This window comes from Somniosus microcephalus, chromosome 30, assembly GCF_052327205.1.
Source record: "Somniosus microcephalus isolate GS21.2 chromosome 30, FLI_Smic_1.0, whole genome shotgun sequence".
Classification (NCBI taxonomy): domain Eukaryota; kingdom Metazoa; phylum Chordata; class Chondrichthyes; order Squaliformes; family Somniosidae; genus Somniosus; species Somniosus microcephalus.
In genome coordinates, this window is record NC_141016.1 from 26881729 (window position 1) to 26899610 (window position 17882).

Here is a 17882-nt window from a genome sequence, read left to right on the forward strand (position 1 = left end):
ATTTCTTTAAATGCTAGCCACTGCTTATCTACCGCCATACCTTTTTTAATCTATTTTTCCAATCTACCTTGGCCAGCTCTCCCCTCATACCGATGTAATTGGCTTTATTTAAGTTTAAGACTCTAGTTTCGGACTTGGGCAAGTCACTCTCAAAGTTAATGTAAAATTCTATCATATTATGATCACTCTGCCCCAGAGGATCCTTTACTATGAGATTGCTAATTAACCCTGTCTTATTATACAATACAAGATTTAAAATAGTTGGTTCCATGACACAAAGAAAGACTTGCATTTATATAGCGCCTTTCATGACCACCGAACATCCCAAAGCGCATTACAACCAATGAAGTACTTTTTGAAGTGTAGTCACTGTTGTAATGTAGGAAACGCGGCAGCCAATTTGCGCACAGCAAGCTCCCACAAACAGCAATATGATAATGACCAGATAATCTGTTTTAGTGATGGTGATTGAGGGATAAATATTGTCCAGGACACTGGGGAGAACTCCCCTGCTCTTCTTCCAATAGTGCCGTGGGATCTTTTACAACCACCTGAGAGGGCAGACGGAGCCTCAGATTAACGTCTCAGCCGAAAGACGGCACCTCCGGCAGTGCAGCGCCCCCTCAGCACCGCACTGGAGTGTCCGCTTAGATTTCTGTGCTCAAGTCTCTGGAGTGGGACTTGAACCCACAACCTTCTGACTCAGGCGGGGGTGCTACCCACTGAGCCGCGGCTGACTCACAACAATATGTACTTAAAAATAGTCCAACTTGATTACTGGTAATAGCAATTGTTTAAATCTGAGAGCCTGGCACCACATTTTACTGTGTTTGTCTTGTAGAGGTCGTTGGAAGACGTGCGAGGTTGCAGATATGAAGCTGTACAGCCTGAGTGTGTTATACAAAGGTGCCACAGGCGTTCAACTTCTGAAAGCCGCTTACGATGTCTCGTCCTTCAGTTTCTTCCAGAGATCCAGGTATGGCAGAATTACAGCCGAGAGCTTGCATGTGGGATGGGAAATTGAGTACTGATTGAAAGGAGCACGCGGGCGTGAGGAGGCTGGCGGGTTTGCATTAAGATGGTTTCCCCTTCCCATTTAAAGACTGCAAAAGGATTAAGGTAGCAACCACTTATTCTCCTGTCTTCCAACATCCTGTTGGATTAAAGTACGGGTAAAATTTTACACGGCAAATGAGGAAACTACTGTCGATTAAAGATTACTGGCGGCTCTCCTGCATGGGGCTCTCGGTGAGGGCGGGGTGAGTTCCTGATCTCGGTCAAGTTGCCTTGGGAAAAGTGCGGAGCTGAGGATAGATTTTCCCCGCAGGGAGTCTCTCCGCTCTTTCTCGGCGGCTTTCTTGCACCCTTGACCGACGCCTGGTGGGTTTGCAGGTCGAGCTGTTGGACTGAGAAAGGGAATTGTTGGAGATCTCACTAAGTGATTTGGGGAGAAGACATCGAGTCCTTGCCCTGTTGCATTTCCGTGTGGGCACCTGAACCTTTTTTAAAATAAAGATCTCTCTCGACGCCTGTGGACAGTGTGGTCTAGAATATGTATGGTTAGTGGCACTGTGACGTAAAGAACAAGTTATTTACAAATTACAGCATTACTTTGCAATGGGTACAGAGGAAATGCACATCACACCAATGTTCCCCGTAATTTTTATTTTTGGGTGCGTGGCCCATTCACAGTTTTGCGCATGCGCGGAATTTAACATGGGAAAAGTTGGTCCCGGGCTGCACGGACCGGCAAAGAGCTGCGGGGCCGCGCAGCTTGGAGGGAACATTGCATCACACCCAATTGTGTAGCCCCAACTGTTTGAGTCAATGAGCTACGTTTGGGACTGTCGACTGTCCGCCTGGGTTTGCACTGACACCCCTTTCTTCCCCCCCCCCCCCCCCCCCCGTAATGCCTGTAATAGGATTAAAGGGAGTGACAACATATTCTCCAATCTGTCTGACCTCCTGGTCCATTAATGGAAGGGGCAGAGGGAATGACACCGAGGAAGCTGGTGCCCCAGTAACATTACTGTCAGCTCTCCCTTTCTTAGGGGCCTTGCCGATGGGTTATTGGCAGCGTCCATCCCGTGGGCATCTTGGTAATGGGATACCTTCCTTTCTGAATGCTCTGCTATGATTCCATGGGAAAGTGGAGTTGAGGTCGAAGATCAGCCATGATCTTATTGAATGGCGGAGCAGGCTCGAGCGCCCGCATGGCCGACTCCTGCTCCTAATTCTTATGTTATGTTCTGACGTGTGTGTAAAACAGGTGTGCTTGATTTCAATCCCCTGCTTGTAACCTGCAGCATCCAGGAGTTTATGACTTTCACAAGTCAACTGATTGTGGAGCGCTCACAGATAGGAAGCCGAGGTGCGGTGAAAGAGCAAGGTAAGTCACAGCAAGTTGCTGAAGAGAAATAACAGAAAACGCTGGAAAAACTCAGCAGGCCAGGCAACATCTGTGGAGAGAGAAATCGGGTCAAAATCCTTCTACAGAACTGAGGAAAAAAGGCAGGAAATGAAACAAAGGGCAGTTTGGGGGCTGGGAAATGGGGGAGGGGATGAAAGAAGAGACATTGAGAGATATTCAAGGCGAGACGAGATGGTAATAGGACAGGTAAAGAGACAAACAATGGCTCTAGATGAAATGTGAAATGTGCTGGCAGAGTGAGAGACAGCTGCCATGTGGGAGAGAAAAAGGAAAAGGCACAAACCAAAAGTGGATTAAAAATATAATGGGGGCCGAGGTTATGATCTGAAGAGTTGCTGAAGAGCCTGGGAGGGGTTTTACTAATTTCAATCGAATAAAGGATAATTGCTTCACTTTTAATTCCAAATAGATCCCCGTCGTCCTCTGCCACCTCCTCCATCCAGAATAGCCTACAGTCCTCCATCAGAGCAAGGGTCTCTTGTGACGCCAAGGTTTCTACCTCCACTACCCTAGCCAAAAGTTAACTCCAACATCTTGCATTGGATTCCAGTGAAGTTGATAAAGTTAATCTGACCTGGGAGTGCCTGATGCTGACATTGAGAGCCTGACATGAGGAAAAACACTGTGAGGAAGTTGGGCTCGAGACCGCAAGATGATCTCATTGAAGTTTTTGGATATTATGATGGAAGTTGACAATATTGATCAAATTCTGGGGGGCACAAGTTAAAAATGAGACGGTTAGGATAAGAAGGGAAGCAGACGGTATGAATGGGTTCAGGAAACAGTTGGATATGTTTCTGAGAATGGATTGAGGGATATGATGAGAGAGCAGATAATTGTGTTTAACCTGAGAAAAAGTTGAACTTGTTAGGCGTAATATTTTCCTGTTCCTAAAAATTCTTACTGAGTGCCACTAACATCCATCACTGTAATGACACAGAACTATTTTTGATGTTACTCACATGTATTATTGGAACAATTGGTAACTGCTCTGAAGTGTTCCCATCAATGAATTGGGTTATGCAATGTCACATTGAGCCTGCGGTTGTCACTGAACAGAAGTCCTCTCTTTGTTCTTCCCAGATTACATTTGTCATCTCTGCGTCCGGAACGATTCCCTGGCAGGGGTAGTTATTGCAGACAGCGAATATCCATCGAGGGTTTGCTTCACGTTACTGGATAAGGTGCGACACAGTGCTGCCATCACATGCTTTGAATACTCCCCAGAGACTGAGCAGATCCTGGTGCTCACCGTTTCCTTCCTGACCTCTTCAGTCACGCTTCAAATGCACTCGGGTCCCCCTCTCCCCGGTTTCCTGGATCCCTCCCTTGTCCAGATCCTTGACTTTGTACTAGTAACCTCCCAACTCAAATAGATCGCTCACCTTTTGTAATTCGTACTTTAGCATCATTTTCCCAAAGTCCCCGCCACAGTTGTATAAACAACGCCCTATCTGCATGCACAGTGACATTCAATGCTGATTTGATTGTTTTCTGTTGTTTGACTTCAGTTAACCCCAATCTCTAATAACTTTATAGCTTTAACTAGTAGGAATGCTCAAATCTGGAGGACAGACTGTGGAAAAAGGCTGGAAGGTATATAGTGCCTCATGTCTCTCGAACGTCAAAAGCACTTCAAAAACTGAATTCCATTGAAGTACAGTGATTTTTTTTTTTTTAATTTGTTCCTGAGATGTGGGCATCGCTGGCAAGGCCAGCATTTATTGCCCATCCCTAATTGCCCTCGAAGGTGGTGGTGAGCCGCCTTCTACAACTGAGTGGCCATTTCAGAGGGCAGTTAAGAGTCAACCACATTGCTGTGGGTCTGGAGTCACATATAGGCCAGACCGGGTAAGGGTGGCAGATTTCCTTCCCTAAAGGACATTAGTGAACCAGATGAGTTTTTGCAACAATCCGGTAGTTTCATTGTCACCATTACTGACAGCCTTTTATTCCAGATTTATTGAATTTACCAGTTGCAGTGGTGGGATTTGAACTCCGGATTATTAGTCCGGGCTCTGGACTAGTAGTCCAGTAACATAACCACCATGCTACCGTACCCCAATAATTATGGAGTAAACATGAATACTATGAGGATGGGTGGTGTGATACATTTTCTTTTTGTGTTTAGGTATTAGATGACTTCTCCCAACAGGTGGACAGTATAGATTGGCCCTCAGGCTCTCCAAACTCGATCCACTACACAAGACTGGACGCTCAGCTTGCCCGTTACCAGGTATTGTGCTGGCTGTGCTGCCCGTCCAGAAACGCACAATTGGTGGATATTATTTTCAGAAAACTGAGTACTTGTCAGTCTCATTGCAGCAAGGGTTGGAGGTGACGTTCCCGCTTAAAAAAATTTTTTCCGGGTGTGCGGCCCAATTAAATTTCTGCACGTGCGTGGTTTTGCCATTGAGAAGCTGGCAAGCGGCCTGCGGGGGAGCTCCGGACCGCGCAGCTTAACTGGAGCATTGGTTGGAGGTGCATTGTGTCCCTCCTGTTGAGCCCTCTTGGGAGAACTGCAGAGTGTGGCTGGCTGAGAAACTCTGTACTCCGGGGGCTTTGAACAGCTGGTGATCATAGAATGGCCACCTTTTCTCCTGAGCTGGTCCCAGTGGTTGAGCTAAAGGCTATCTCTTTGAATTAATGTCTTACATGGTGCCAAGGTGTCAGCAGGGATTGGACTTGTGTATATAGCACAAAAGGAGGCCACTCGGCCCATCATGCCTGTGCCGGTTCTTTGAAAGAGCTATCCAATTAGACCCATAGCCCTGCAAATTTTTCCTTTTCAAATATTTATCCAATTTCCTTTTGAAAATTATTATTGGATTTGCTGCCACCGTCCATTCCAGATTGCAGCAACTCGCTGTGCAAAAAAGCAATTACATAGAAACATAGAAGATAGGAGCAGGAGTAGGCCATTCGGCCCTTCGAGCCTGCTCCGCCATTCAACGAGATCATGGCTGATCATCCAAACCCTAGCACCCGGTCCCTACACCGACAGCCATCCCACCCAAGCCCTATCCCCGTAACCCCACGTATTTAATCCTCCCTAACATTAAGGGTCAATTTTTATTATGGCCAATCAACCTAACCCGCACATCTTTGGACTGTGGGAGGAAACCGGAGCACCCGGAGGAAACCCACGCAATTGCACTGCTCTTGCCTTGGGTTCTTCTGCCGATTACCTTAAATCTGTGCCCTCTGTATATATTGTACGTGATTATTACAAAAGTCACTGTTACACTCACATTTGTCTCTGTCTTTTCCCAGAATCCTCGAGAAGCTGACCCGATGTGTAAAGTACAAGCAGAACTGGATGAAACCAAAGTAATCTTGGTAAGAGTCCGAGTGGATGATGCTGACATGGTTGTTATAAGCCTCTATGCACACTAGTAAATACTGACAATTGTACAGGACCTGTGCTATTTATACAGGACGCGTGTAATCTTGGATATCTTCAAGATCTGGCACCATACACTTCTAAACTAGTTACCATTATTATATAGGTCGCACCAAAGCTATGGTCATTTCTATCCAGTTGTGTCAGCCGTGGCTCAGTGGGTAGCACTCTCACCTCCTGAGTCAGAAGGCTGTGGGTTCAAGTCCCGCTCCAGAGACTTGAGCACAAAAATCTAGGCTGACCCTCGAGTTGAGGGAGTGCCGCACTGTCAGAGGAGCCGTCTTTCGGATGAGACGTAAAAGATCCCACTGCATTATTTTGAAGAAGAGCAGGGGAGTTATCCCTGGTGTCCTGGCCAATATTTATCCCTCAATCAACATCACTGAAACAGATTATCTGGTCGTTATCACATCGCTGTTTGTGGGAGCTTGCTGTGCACAAATTGCTTCCGCGTTTCCCACATTACAACAGTGACTACGCTTCAAAAGGACTTCATTGGCTGTAAATCGTTTTGGGACGTGCTGAAAGGCACTATAGAAATGTAGGTTTTTTTTTCAGTTTCTCTCAAATTACTTTACCTGTCCTGCAATTGATGGTTCCTCTCTTTTTTTCCACCAGTAACTAAGGGGTTCCCAAGTTTGTTCTCTCTCCCACTCTTTCCTCTTCATATCATTGACTTCTTCCACTTATCATCCAACCTGATTCCAGTCTACGTTCATCAGCTTCCTCCAGATTGTACACCTTCACTGCTCACAACCTACAATGGTGTTGCTGTAGCCTCACTTGTGGCTAATCAGTGATTTCTATTGGATACACTGCTCAAAGCCACCCTCTGTGTTCTTAACACTAAATACACCATCTTGCACAATGTTCCTACTCCCTCCACTCTCACTGGGTTGAAATCACAACTTGCTGCAGTGTTTACTCTTGCTGCATTCCTTCCCAGGAGCTCAGGAAGTTCCTCCGAGGCTGCTTAGTCTTTTAAAACCCAGCTTGCTGTCCTTTAATCACTACTTACTTTGTCCGTTCTGCTCCTTTTATTCAGCCTGGGTAATGTCCTGCATTGTGGGTCTTGGTCCTATCAGTATTTATATTTAAAAAAAAAAAAAAAAAAAAATCTTTGTACAGGAAACTTTGTGCTATCCGGCACCGACGGGACCGAGCTGTTGCCGTCCCATCAAAACTGCCGGACAAACCAGTGCTAATGTTGAAACATACGGAGATTTTGAGCTCCGTATCTGGCAACAAACCCTGTTGCTTAGCAACAGCTTCTAAACAGTCGGCTGTACCTTGCAAGCGTCTCTGTAGCTTAGCAACAGCTTCAGCGAGACCTTGCAGAGCCTGGCTGGTGGAAAAAAAAGCAACGAAAAGAAAAAAAACCCTAACAAAACGGCTCCTGATTTTTGCCGGTGGCTCGAGCATTCCGGACAGTTAACCTCCGGATAAACCAAAGTTTCCTGTATGTGGGAAGCGTGCAAAATTCAGAGTTCAAATTTTGTATATAACTTTATATTCTTCAGATGTTTCCAGGCAATGATTAGAGGGGAGTTGAGAAGAACTTTTTTCACCCAGAGGGTGGTGGGGGTCTGGAACTCGCTGCCTGAAAGGGTGGTAGAGGCAGAAACCCGCATCGCATTTAAAAAGTACTTGGATATGCACTTGAAGTGCCGTAACCGACAGGGCTACGGACCAAGAGCTGGAAAGTGGGATTAGGCTCTTTTTCTCGGCCGGTAAAGACACGATGGGCCGAATGGCCCCCTTCTGTGCCACAAACGTCTGATTTCTAGGGCTAACGTGCTGGTGCGTTTGCGCATGTCATGAAGACCCGCTACCTATAAGCTAAGGAGACTTACAGCTGTGACGCTTGTCTTTACAGCATAACACAATGGAGTCACTGCTGGATCGTGGGGAGAAGCTAGATGATCTGGTGTCAAAATCCGAAGTTCTGGGCACGCAGTCTAAAGCTTTCTACAAAACTGTAAGTGCATGTGTTGCCAATCCAATGAAGCCTGCATAGAATTAACAGAATGTCCTCTAGCCGCTGACCGCACAAAGCTGAGGAAATCCGCTCGTGCCCCCATGCTAAAATTTGTTACCGCGGTGCGCCTTTATTGTGGGAAGATTTACCTAAAAATCCAAACGTCAGGCAAGTCATTGGGATAATGTTCTAAACTTCTTAATCAGGTCCGAGTTGATACTTGCTCCTGTGCATCTGTTGTTGTGGATGTAAACCATCCAAACGTCTCGCTTCGATTCTAGCTCTTGAGTCCCTCCCCGGCTTCCATAGTTCTCACATACTGGCAGAATTCCCGTGCTGTTCCTCACAGTGGGTGCGACAGCGATCGTGGTTATGTTACTGGGCTAATGATCTGGAGACGTGAGTTCAGATATGGCAGCTGTGGAATTTAAATTTAGTAAATTAAATAAATCTGGAATAAAAAATCTAGCATCAGTAATGGTGACCATGAAACTACCGGAGTGTCGTAAAAACCCATCTGGTTCACTGATGTCTTTAGGGCAGGAAATCTGCCGTCCAAGGCTCTCCTGTATGTGATCTCAAACCAGCGTACTAAGCTTAAATAAAGGAGACTATGAAGGTATGAGAGTAGAATTGACTAAAGTGGACTGGGAAAACAGATTAAAAGTGTAAGACGGTACAAGAGCAGTGGTCTACATTCAAGGAGATATTTCACATCTTTCAAGATAAATATATTCCACTGAGGAAAAAGGGGAGTAAAAGAAAAGACAGCCATCCGTGGCTTAGTAAAGTAATAAAGGATAGTATTCGACTGAAAACAAGGGCATATAAATTAGCCAAATCTAGTGGGAGGATAGAAGATTGGGAAGCATTTAAAAGCCAGCAAACAATAACTAAAAGATTAATTAAGAAAGGGAAGATAGATTATGAAAGTAAACTAGCAAAAAATATAAAAACAGATAGCAAGAGTTTCTACAGCTATATAAAAAGAAAAAGGGTGGCTAAAGTGAACGTTGGTTCCTTAGCGGATGGGACCGGGAAACTAGTGGTGGGGAACATGGAGATGGCAAAGACGCTGAACAAATATTTTGTATCAGTCTTTACAGTAGAGGACACTAAAAATATCCCAACACTGGACAAACAGGGGGCAATGGGGGGGGGAGGAGCTAAACACGATTAAAATCACTAAGGAGATGGTACTCAGTAAAATAATGGGACTTAAGGCAGATAAATCCCCCGGACCTGATGGCTTACATCCTAGGGTCTTGAGAGAAGTGGCGGTAGGGATTGTGGATGCATTGGTGATCATTTTCCAGAACTCCTTGGACTCGGGAAAGGTCCCGGCAGATTGGAAAACTGCTAATGTAACACCCTTCTTTAAGAAGGGAAGTAGACAAAAAGCTGGAAACTATAGACCAGTTAGCCTAACATCTGTGGTTGGCAAAATGTTGGAGTCCATTATTAAGGAAACAGTAACAGAGCATTTGGATAAACATAATTTAATAGGACAGAGTCAGCATGGTTTTACGAAGGGGAAGTCATGTTTGACAAATTTGCTCAAATTCTTTGAGGATGTAACATACAGGGTGGATAAAGGGGAACCAGTGGATGTAGTGTATTTGGACTTCCAAAAGGCATTTGACAAGGTTCCACACAAGATTACCGATCAAGATTAAAAAATCACGGGATTGGGGGTAATATACTGGCATGGGTGGAAGATTGGCTATCTAACAGAAACCAAAGAGTTGGGATAAATGGTTCGTTCTCAGGCTGGCAATCAGTAACTAGTGGTGTTCCGCAGGGGTCAGTGCTGGGACCCCAACTCTTTACAATCTATATTAACGATTTGGAGGAAGGGACCGAGTGCAACATATCCAAGTTTGCCGACGATACAAAGATGGGAGGGAAAGCAATGAGTGAGGAGGACATAAAAAACCTGCAAAAGGACATAGACAGGCTAAGTGAGTGGGCAGAGATTTGGCAGATGGAATATAATGTTGGAAAGTGTGAGGTTATGCACTTTGGCAGAAAAAATCAAAGAGCAAGTTATTATCTAAATGGAGAGAAAGTGCTACAGTACAAAGGGATCTGGGGGTCCTGGTGCATGAAACACAAAAAGTTAGTATGCAGGTGATCAGGAAGGCCAATGGAATCTTGGCTTTTATTGCAAGGGGGATGGAGTATAAAAACAGGGAAATCTTGCTGCAGTTATACAGGGTATTGGTGAGGCCACACCTGGAATACTGCGTGCAGTTTTGGTTTCCATATTTAAGAAAAGATATACTTGCTTTCGAGGCGGTTCAGAGAAGGTTCACTCGGTTGATTCCAGAGATGAGGGGGTTGACGTATGAGGAAAGGTTGAGTAGGTTGGGACTCTACTCATTGGAGTTCAGAAGAATGAGAGGCGATCTTATCGAAACATATAAGATTGTGAGGGGGCTTGATCGGGTGGATGCGGTGAGGATGTTTCCACTGATGGGTGAGACTAGAACTAGGGGGCATAATCTTAGAATAAGGGGCTGCCCTTTCAAAACTGAGATGAGGAGAAACTTCTTCACCCAGAGGGTAGTAAATCTATGGAATTTGCTACCCCAGAGAGCTGTGGAAGCTGCAATATTTAAATACATTTAAAATGGAGATAGACATTTTCCTAGCAGATAAGGGAATTGGGGGTTACGGGGAGAGGGCAGGGAAGTGGCCGTGAGTCTAGATTCAGATCAGCCATGATCCTATTGAATGGCGGAGCAGGCCCAAGGGGCCGTATGGCCTACTCCTGCTCCGCCATTCAATAGGATCATGTTTCTTATGTTCAGACCCACAGCAATGTTGTCTCTTAATTGCCTGTCTGAAATGGCCACTCAGCTGTATACCACCACCTTCTCACAGGAAATTAAGGATGGGCAATAATTGCTGGCCTTGCCAGTGATACCCACATCCCGTGAATGAATTTAAAAAAAAAAAAGTGAGTCAGCGAATACAAGGAGTTACAAAGCTGCAGCGAGTGTGACCAGGACTTGTTTACATAGGAAATTTCCATTATAGCTTTCAATAGCAAATATTGACGTTATAAAACTCAGTCTTGGGGTTCTATGATTCTATATCTAAACTGTCTAACACACTCTTTTAGATTCCAGCCGGTAACTCACTCTACAGGCAAATGGAATCCAATACAGACAAGTGTAAATCAAGTACATGATATAGGAAGGAAAAATAGGCAAAACACATACTCTGGTGTTGAAATGCTAAGGATGAAGTTGAAAGGATCTGTGACTGTTTCTAGACTTGATGCTCAACATGTCCGACCAAGGCAGTGCAGTAATCCACAAAGCCAACAGAATGTTGAGCTACACAGCAAAAACTGTGAGGTCCGAACAAGCTCTGACCAAACTGTTTAATACTCTGGCCAGGCCGTGCTGTGTCTCCAGGACGCAAGGGCGACAAGGCTTCAAGCATTGAAGGCAGTGCAAAGAGCCCGAAAGCTGCTCCCTAGTCTTGCCGATCTGAGTTATGAGGAAAGACTGGAGAAATGTGGGCTTTTCTGCTGGGAAAGGAGGCACCCGAGAGGTAATTCAGTCAGGTAAAAATAGCTAGTGAACGGTGTGAGAGGTCAATTCGGAGAATTAAATTGCGAGAGTAGGACAAGGGGCCACAAGTTCAAACTAGTTAAAGGCAAATTTAAGACTGAGAGCAGGAAATTCTTCTAGTGGTGATAAATACAGGAAACTTTGGTTTATCTGGAGGTTAACTGTCCGGAATGCTCGAGCCACCAGCAAAAATCAGGAGCCGTTTCGTTAGGTTTTTTTTCTTTTCGTTGCTTTTTTTTCCACCGGTCAGGCTCTGCAAGCTGTTGCTAAGCAACAGGGTTTGTTGCTAGATACGGAGCTCAAAATCTCCGTATGTTTCAACATTAACGCTGGTTTGTCCGGCAGTTTTGATGGGACGGCAACAGCTCGGTCCCGTCGGTGCCGGATATCACAAAGTTTCCTGTACTTGAACGGACAGATAAGAGTAGTGGAGGCAAAATCCTTGGAAGAAGGAGCCAATTGGAAATCCTTGGAAGAAGGAGCCAATCTGTTGGTGTAATGGGTGGAATTTAGAGTCATTCTTAATAGATGAACCAAGATGGGCTGAATGGCCTCCTTTGTCCATAGTTACCTCCTGATTATTCTCTCTTGGGCATTCAAGACCCCGGAAGAGGTTCGGGTTTTGATTTTAAAGTTATAGGCCAGCATCATTCATGGCTGAGAAACTGGCTAGATGTGTGAGAATACCCAGGAGAGGAGCTTTGGCGGTGCTCTGTTTTGTTTAGAAACGTTGCAGATGGGTTTTTTTTTCTTCCTTCCTGCAGGCTCGGAAACAGAATTCCTGCTGTGAGATCATGTGATTCGCGGACTGGGGCCCACTCGATCCTCTGCCTTCACTAACATTCGGTTTGTAAAAGAAATACTTTATCAGCGTGTGGGACAAGCGGCAATTTTATCAGCAGTGTTTCCTGGATGGGCGATTGTGTGCCACGTACTGCGGAACATCACACCGATTTGAGGCCAGTCGACAATTACCGTGGCTAAATGGCGTGGGATGAAGACCGCTGTAGTTAGCCTTTTCATTTTCTGTTTGACTGTGAACACAGTTAACGCCAGTTTTCCCTGAATTCCTGAAAGAGCTATGTTTCCAGTCGTTGCCGCTGGTTTTGTTTTTGATGAATGGAACAGCTTCAGGCTCCGCTGGCGTGAAGTCCCTTGTTAAAATGAGTTTGTGAATTGTTGTGACCTGATCCCGATAGTTGTGTGTAGCTCTGGGGAACTTGCATGTTGCTATTGAACACACCTTACAACCGTTTAGTGGCAGAGCGATTGAGCTGATTTCTCTCTCCTTTTTCCCCGCTTCCCCTCTTTAAAGTGGCAACTTGTGCAATCTATGGGTGGTGGTCCTCCATGGCCTACACGTACGTAGAAGCCTGGATATTGAATCCATTGCCGCTTAATACTGTACCCTCCTAATATCACACTATAGTCGGGGTGTGATCAGAAGCAGGAAGCTTGGTCCATTTCTCACCTCTAACCCAGGTATGCTACGTACACACTGCTGCCTTAGCCCAGATTGGTTGCCTCGCCACTGACCTTTTCTGTGTGCGAGTCAGTGTCTGCAGTTTACCTCCTAAGCCATCAGGAAGCCCTGATTGGCGAGAGTTTAACTTCACATTTGAACAATAATAGCGTGTAAAGCCACCAGACAAAATGACGGAACTGAGTAATGGTCTTTAAATCTCTAGAATTCCTTTTGGTCAACCTAGATCAGCACATAGCTAAACAGTGTGTTGGTGTGCGAGCTTGTCTTGATTGAGCCAGCCATTGCATTGAGCAGAAGCATGTGGAACCTACCCTGGAGCCAGTGCTAATGAGGAGCGCAAATATTATGTTGCAGCCATTCGTGCACCCATCGCAGTCATTGTTAAATTCTTACCCAATCCAAGCTGAACTTATTTTGGGAGGGGTGGGGGAGAGCAATCTCCAGCAGTGAACTCTTCCCATTACTGACCCCACAAGCTGGGTATCATCTCCCCTCGTTGAGTCACTCCCTCCCCGGTGAGCTTGGCTGGCTCATCTCGTTGGATCGTGGCTCCACTCTGCCAGTGTCACTCGGGAGCTGGCTGCGAAGGCGCGAGTGGCACAGAATGAATTCCATTACCCCGCCCCCGGGCCCCATTCTGTCAGACTCACTGGGAATTGCGGGGGTGGGGGAAGAAGCCTACATCCTGCTATCTGGCACAGTGTTGAGATAATCGATGAGGTATTAACCCGAGGTGAAGCTGCTCCTTTTATTCTGGTTATCAGTCCCTCGCCCATGAGCTCGGCTCACTTTATTCTTGGATTGCTGCGATGTTTCCATGCTAAGAATCTAAAGTAAATGATCTCGCTCTGTACACTTAATTGCTCTGCCTTTTGTTTCCTCTGTCTCTGCAACTCGGGTGGCCTGAATAAGTAAGCACAAAATGCTCTGATCGGCAGTTAAATATGGTGAAAGGATAGCCTTCATATGCTGAAGTTTAGTTTGCTTTTAAAGTACAGAGATCAGGAGTGACTGGCCCTGTTTTTCAAAAGGCATTCCGAGTATTTCTACCTGATGGTTAAGTCAAAGGCTAATTTAGATGTAACGTCTGATGTATAAGCGGCCTCTGTTCATGTGTTGTGTACAAGTCCCTCACTCCATCTTCAAAAGGCTTCAAAATCAGCAAAATGTCGAGGCTCCCACGGACTAGTCTGGCGTCCGATTCTGTGGAGTCTCGATGCTGCGCACGCCAGGTATATGTTAGTGCTTTACGGATTAACGCACTAGATTTTTGTAGGCGTTATTCTACTTGAAAGCGAGTATGATTTTTAGCAAGGAAATGACGTTATGTTTGGTAACAATTAAAATGTTTGATCCCACAAAGTAATGAACGAATAAGTACTTACTGCCGAGTGGAGCTATGTCAACTGAGGTCTGCTTTGAGACTATTAACGATTAGCTCCATTTACTGGGACTGGAACCGACTGCAGTTATGACAATGTATTGATGAAGGGAGCCGTGAATAATATTTTTGGAAATATTTTGCTGGAAAGCGGTGTGGTATTGGAGAGCGCAACGAGAATAAAATGCCCAATGTAGCAGCGAGCATCTTCAATTTGCTTTAGAACGGTGCCTTTTGAGTTTAATGCTGTACCAGTTTTCTACCAACAGATGCTGCTATAATGCTTTGCAAATGCTTTTGGGCAGCCGAGACCTTATTAGCTGCTTTGAAGTTTGTAACATCAACCCTTAACTTGCACATTCCAGTTTAGGAAAAACAGCACCTAGTGTCCCACGAATGCCTTTAATCTTGGGAGTTTAGGAAGCTAATATATAGCCTTTTAGGAGTTTGCCCCTCAGTGTTCAGAAATTGCCATTTTAACAGCTTGCATTATATTTATAGGTATAATGATTAACACTTGAAATATATTCTCTTCAGTTCAGAATCTATAGGTTTGACTTGCACTGCATAGATTGATTCCCTGTTTCCCAGGAGAGTATCCCACACCAGGATATTCAGGATTGTCCCAAATTTATTTGTCCCCGTTTTCTGTGTTGCAACAAGTGGAACAGTTTGAATTGCTGTAGTGTTTTGATGTATCAGCGCTGCAATTCTCAAAGGGTTAACCTTAAAGTGACCAATCCATTCCCTTCGAGACTCCTTGGTTTAGAACAGGGTCACAGTGGATTTTTGATTTTGAAGGTTCTTGTTTACTTTTGGCCATTGCTTGCTGAGTTCACTGGGATCCCGTGCAGCCCTTGTGCTGGGAGCATTTGGCTGCAGTGACTGGACTTGCCGAATGATGTTCCTTTCCAAGAATGTTAGGCGAAGTGCCCAAGGTTTATATTCCCCACATTAATGATGTACCCTTTGGAATCGGCAGCACTGTGATTCTTGGTCTGTATGGTGTGCTCTTGTATTCTGTATCAGTGTGCAGTATTTGCAAAATGGTTGCATTGATGTCGCTTTCAAGATTGCAGGGTTCTGAAGTGATCTGTGATTTCAGTGAGCTCCTGTTTGTTGTGTATACAGACTGCTCCAGTGAACCCACAAATTGTATTACAATTCTAGATGGAACCTTTTCGGTCTATCTAGCATTATCGTCAAGTAAGTTATTACGTATTTTTGCTAAATAAATGTCCACCTTTCTCACTCCATTATTCACTTAGAAAACTGACTGACTGGGCAGGACTGCAGACCATTATCTTCAGAGCAATGCTGTGGTATGAGGCAAACATACTTTTCACGTTTTAGAGGAGTGATGGCAGCAGCACACCCTCTGTGCCTCTCACACGATGGGGTGGCCTTGACAAGTATGTAGACCCCCTCCCTGAGAGAATTTATTTCCTCATCAAAACTTTAAGCTTTGCGAGTGTCTCAGTTGGTGCCTGAATTTTGGGTCCGTAGCCATTTCCGTTTATTGATGATGAAAAGCTGTCCTCGTTCTTTCAATCTGCCTGAAAATTGATGCTTGGGTTGCGCATCGCTCTAGAAAACGAACGAGATAACATGCAGCGGTGGGTGAGGTGACGGTGGCTTAGCACACTGCCATTTATCGCTGATCTGCAAGTGGTGCGATGGAAGTTTCTGTGCTGCCTGTAAGGCTCCTAGTCTCCACTCCATCTCGGCGGATTGAGCCGGCCGCACAAAAATGCCCACACAAGTTGGCACGAGTCTGCCATCTCACTCCTCGTCTGAAAGATTCACACTAGTGCAGCAGTGATGCTGTTTTGAGGTTGATGTTAAAGCACGTTGTAGGGCAGAGTTGGAAGGAAATCAATTCTTGATTTGGATTTGCTTTACCTGGCCTTGGTGCTGGAAGCTGAAACTATGGAAGAAAGGGGTTCCATCGCCCAAAACCCATATCCTTCATTTCACTGAGCACTAAATTGACAAAAAGAAAGGGGGAAATCGTATAGATGCGTAATCTGAACTGATTAAATGCTCAATATAATGCAGCTACTGGAAGTGAGGATTAAACACATACAAGTCTTAAGTATTTTGCTTTTTTTTAATCAGGCAAATTGTAAATGTGCTGTAACTGATAAATTATTTTAGCCTTGTTTGTAAACTAACAAAAAATGCTCCTGTACGGTTCCCAGTAAACTTCAGTTACAGATTGTATTTTGGTGAAGGTGCTGGTTTTGTTGTAACTCATTGATTGTTTACAATGTTGTAATCTCGCCTTTTCAAAATGTATAAAGTTTGCTTTCAAAGTTCTTGACTGTTTATTTGGAACAGAATTGTGGTATACTGGCGAGAGCTTTTTCCTCCTCTCGGTTAAAAGTTAGAATAGAATTTGACAGACCACAAACTGCGATTAAGGTGCAATTTCGGATAGAGTCTGACCTCGCACACAGCACCGTGACTGCTGGCAGGAGTTGGAAAATGAAGTTTTGGCATGTGAATTTTAATGACTAAATGTAAGATAAAAAGACATGCATCTAATGTAAAGTCTTGTGTATAGCATGTATCTGTACCGTACCATCGCACCTGAAAAACTGGCCGTAGCTCTCTTTCCTCTGAAACTTAGAAACAGAAACTAGGAGCAGGAGGAGGCCATTCGGCCCTTCGAGCCTGCTCCGCCATTCAACGAGATCATGGCTGATCATCCAAACCCTAGCACCCGGTCCCTACACCGACAGCCATCCCACCCAAGCCCTATCCCCATCACCCCGTAACCCTACATATTTAATCCCCCCTAACACTAAGGGCCAATTTTTATCATGGCCAATCAACCTAACCCGCACATCTTTGGACTGTGGGAGGAAACCGGAGCACCCGGAGGAAACCCACGCAAACACGGGGAGAATGTGCAAACTCCACACAGACGGTCACCCGAGGCCGGATTTGAACCCGGGTCCCTGGCGCTGTGAGGCAACAGTGCTAACCACTATGCCACCGTGCTGCGAGTCAGAAGGTTGTGGGTTCAAGTCCCACTTCAGGGACTTGAGCACAAAAATCTAGGCTGACGCTCCAGTGCAGTGCTGAGAGAGTGCTGCACTGTCGGAGGTGCCGTCTTTCAAATGAGACGTTAAACCAAGGGCCCCTCTGCTCTCTCGGGTGGATGTCAAAGATCCCACGGCACTATTTTGAAATAGAGCAGGGGAGTTCTCCCCGGTGCCCCGGCCAATATTTATCCCTCAATCAACATCGCTAAAAAACAATATCTGGTCATTGCTGTTTGTGGGAGCTTGCTGAACGCAAAATGGCTACTGCGTTTCCTACATTACAACAGTGACTACACTTCAAAAAGTACTTTATTGGTTGTAAAGCACTTTGGGACGTCCGCTGGTCGCGAAAGGCGCTATACAAATGCAAGTCTTTCTATTTGTAGGGTAAAAAATTGCGATTGGCTCAAAATAAATTGTCTACATTACCAATGAAATATTGGAATGCCTGATTAGTCCAATTGAATCAAAACCAGAACGTCGGGCCAGCGCGAAACAAGCTGAAAACTAAGCAACTGAGGACACTGTTCATATCCCAGACCTACTAGTCAGAAGCTGGAAAGTGCTGC

At 45.2% G+C, this 17882-nt stretch overlaps 1 protein-coding gene across 5 annotated transcripts in view; it reads left to right on the forward strand.

The window, feature by feature from the left end:
• ykt6 (YKT6 v-SNARE homolog (S. cerevisiae)) overlaps positions 1–16581 on the forward strand; it is a 29503-nt gene extending 12922 nt beyond the window's left edge. For all 5 annotated transcript variants that reach the window (XM_085971262.1, XM_085971261.1, XM_085971263.1 and 2 more), the window contains exons 2-8: positions 842–976; positions 2307–2389; positions 3515–3615; positions 4563–4667; positions 5705–5770; positions 7711–7812; positions 12161–16581. In XM_085971262.1, coding sequence (XP_085827388.1) covers positions 873–976; positions 2307–2389; positions 3515–3615; positions 4563–4667; positions 5705–5770; positions 7711–7812; positions 12161–12196 — 597 coding nt within the window. In that variant the 5' untranslated portion in view covers positions 842–872 and the 3' untranslated portion in view covers positions 12197–16581. The remainder of the gene's footprint in view (positions 1–841; positions 977–2306; positions 2390–3514; positions 3616–4562; positions 4668–5704; positions 5771–7710; positions 7813–12160) is intronic.
• The last annotated feature ends 1301 nt before the right edge of the window (positions 16582–17882 follow it).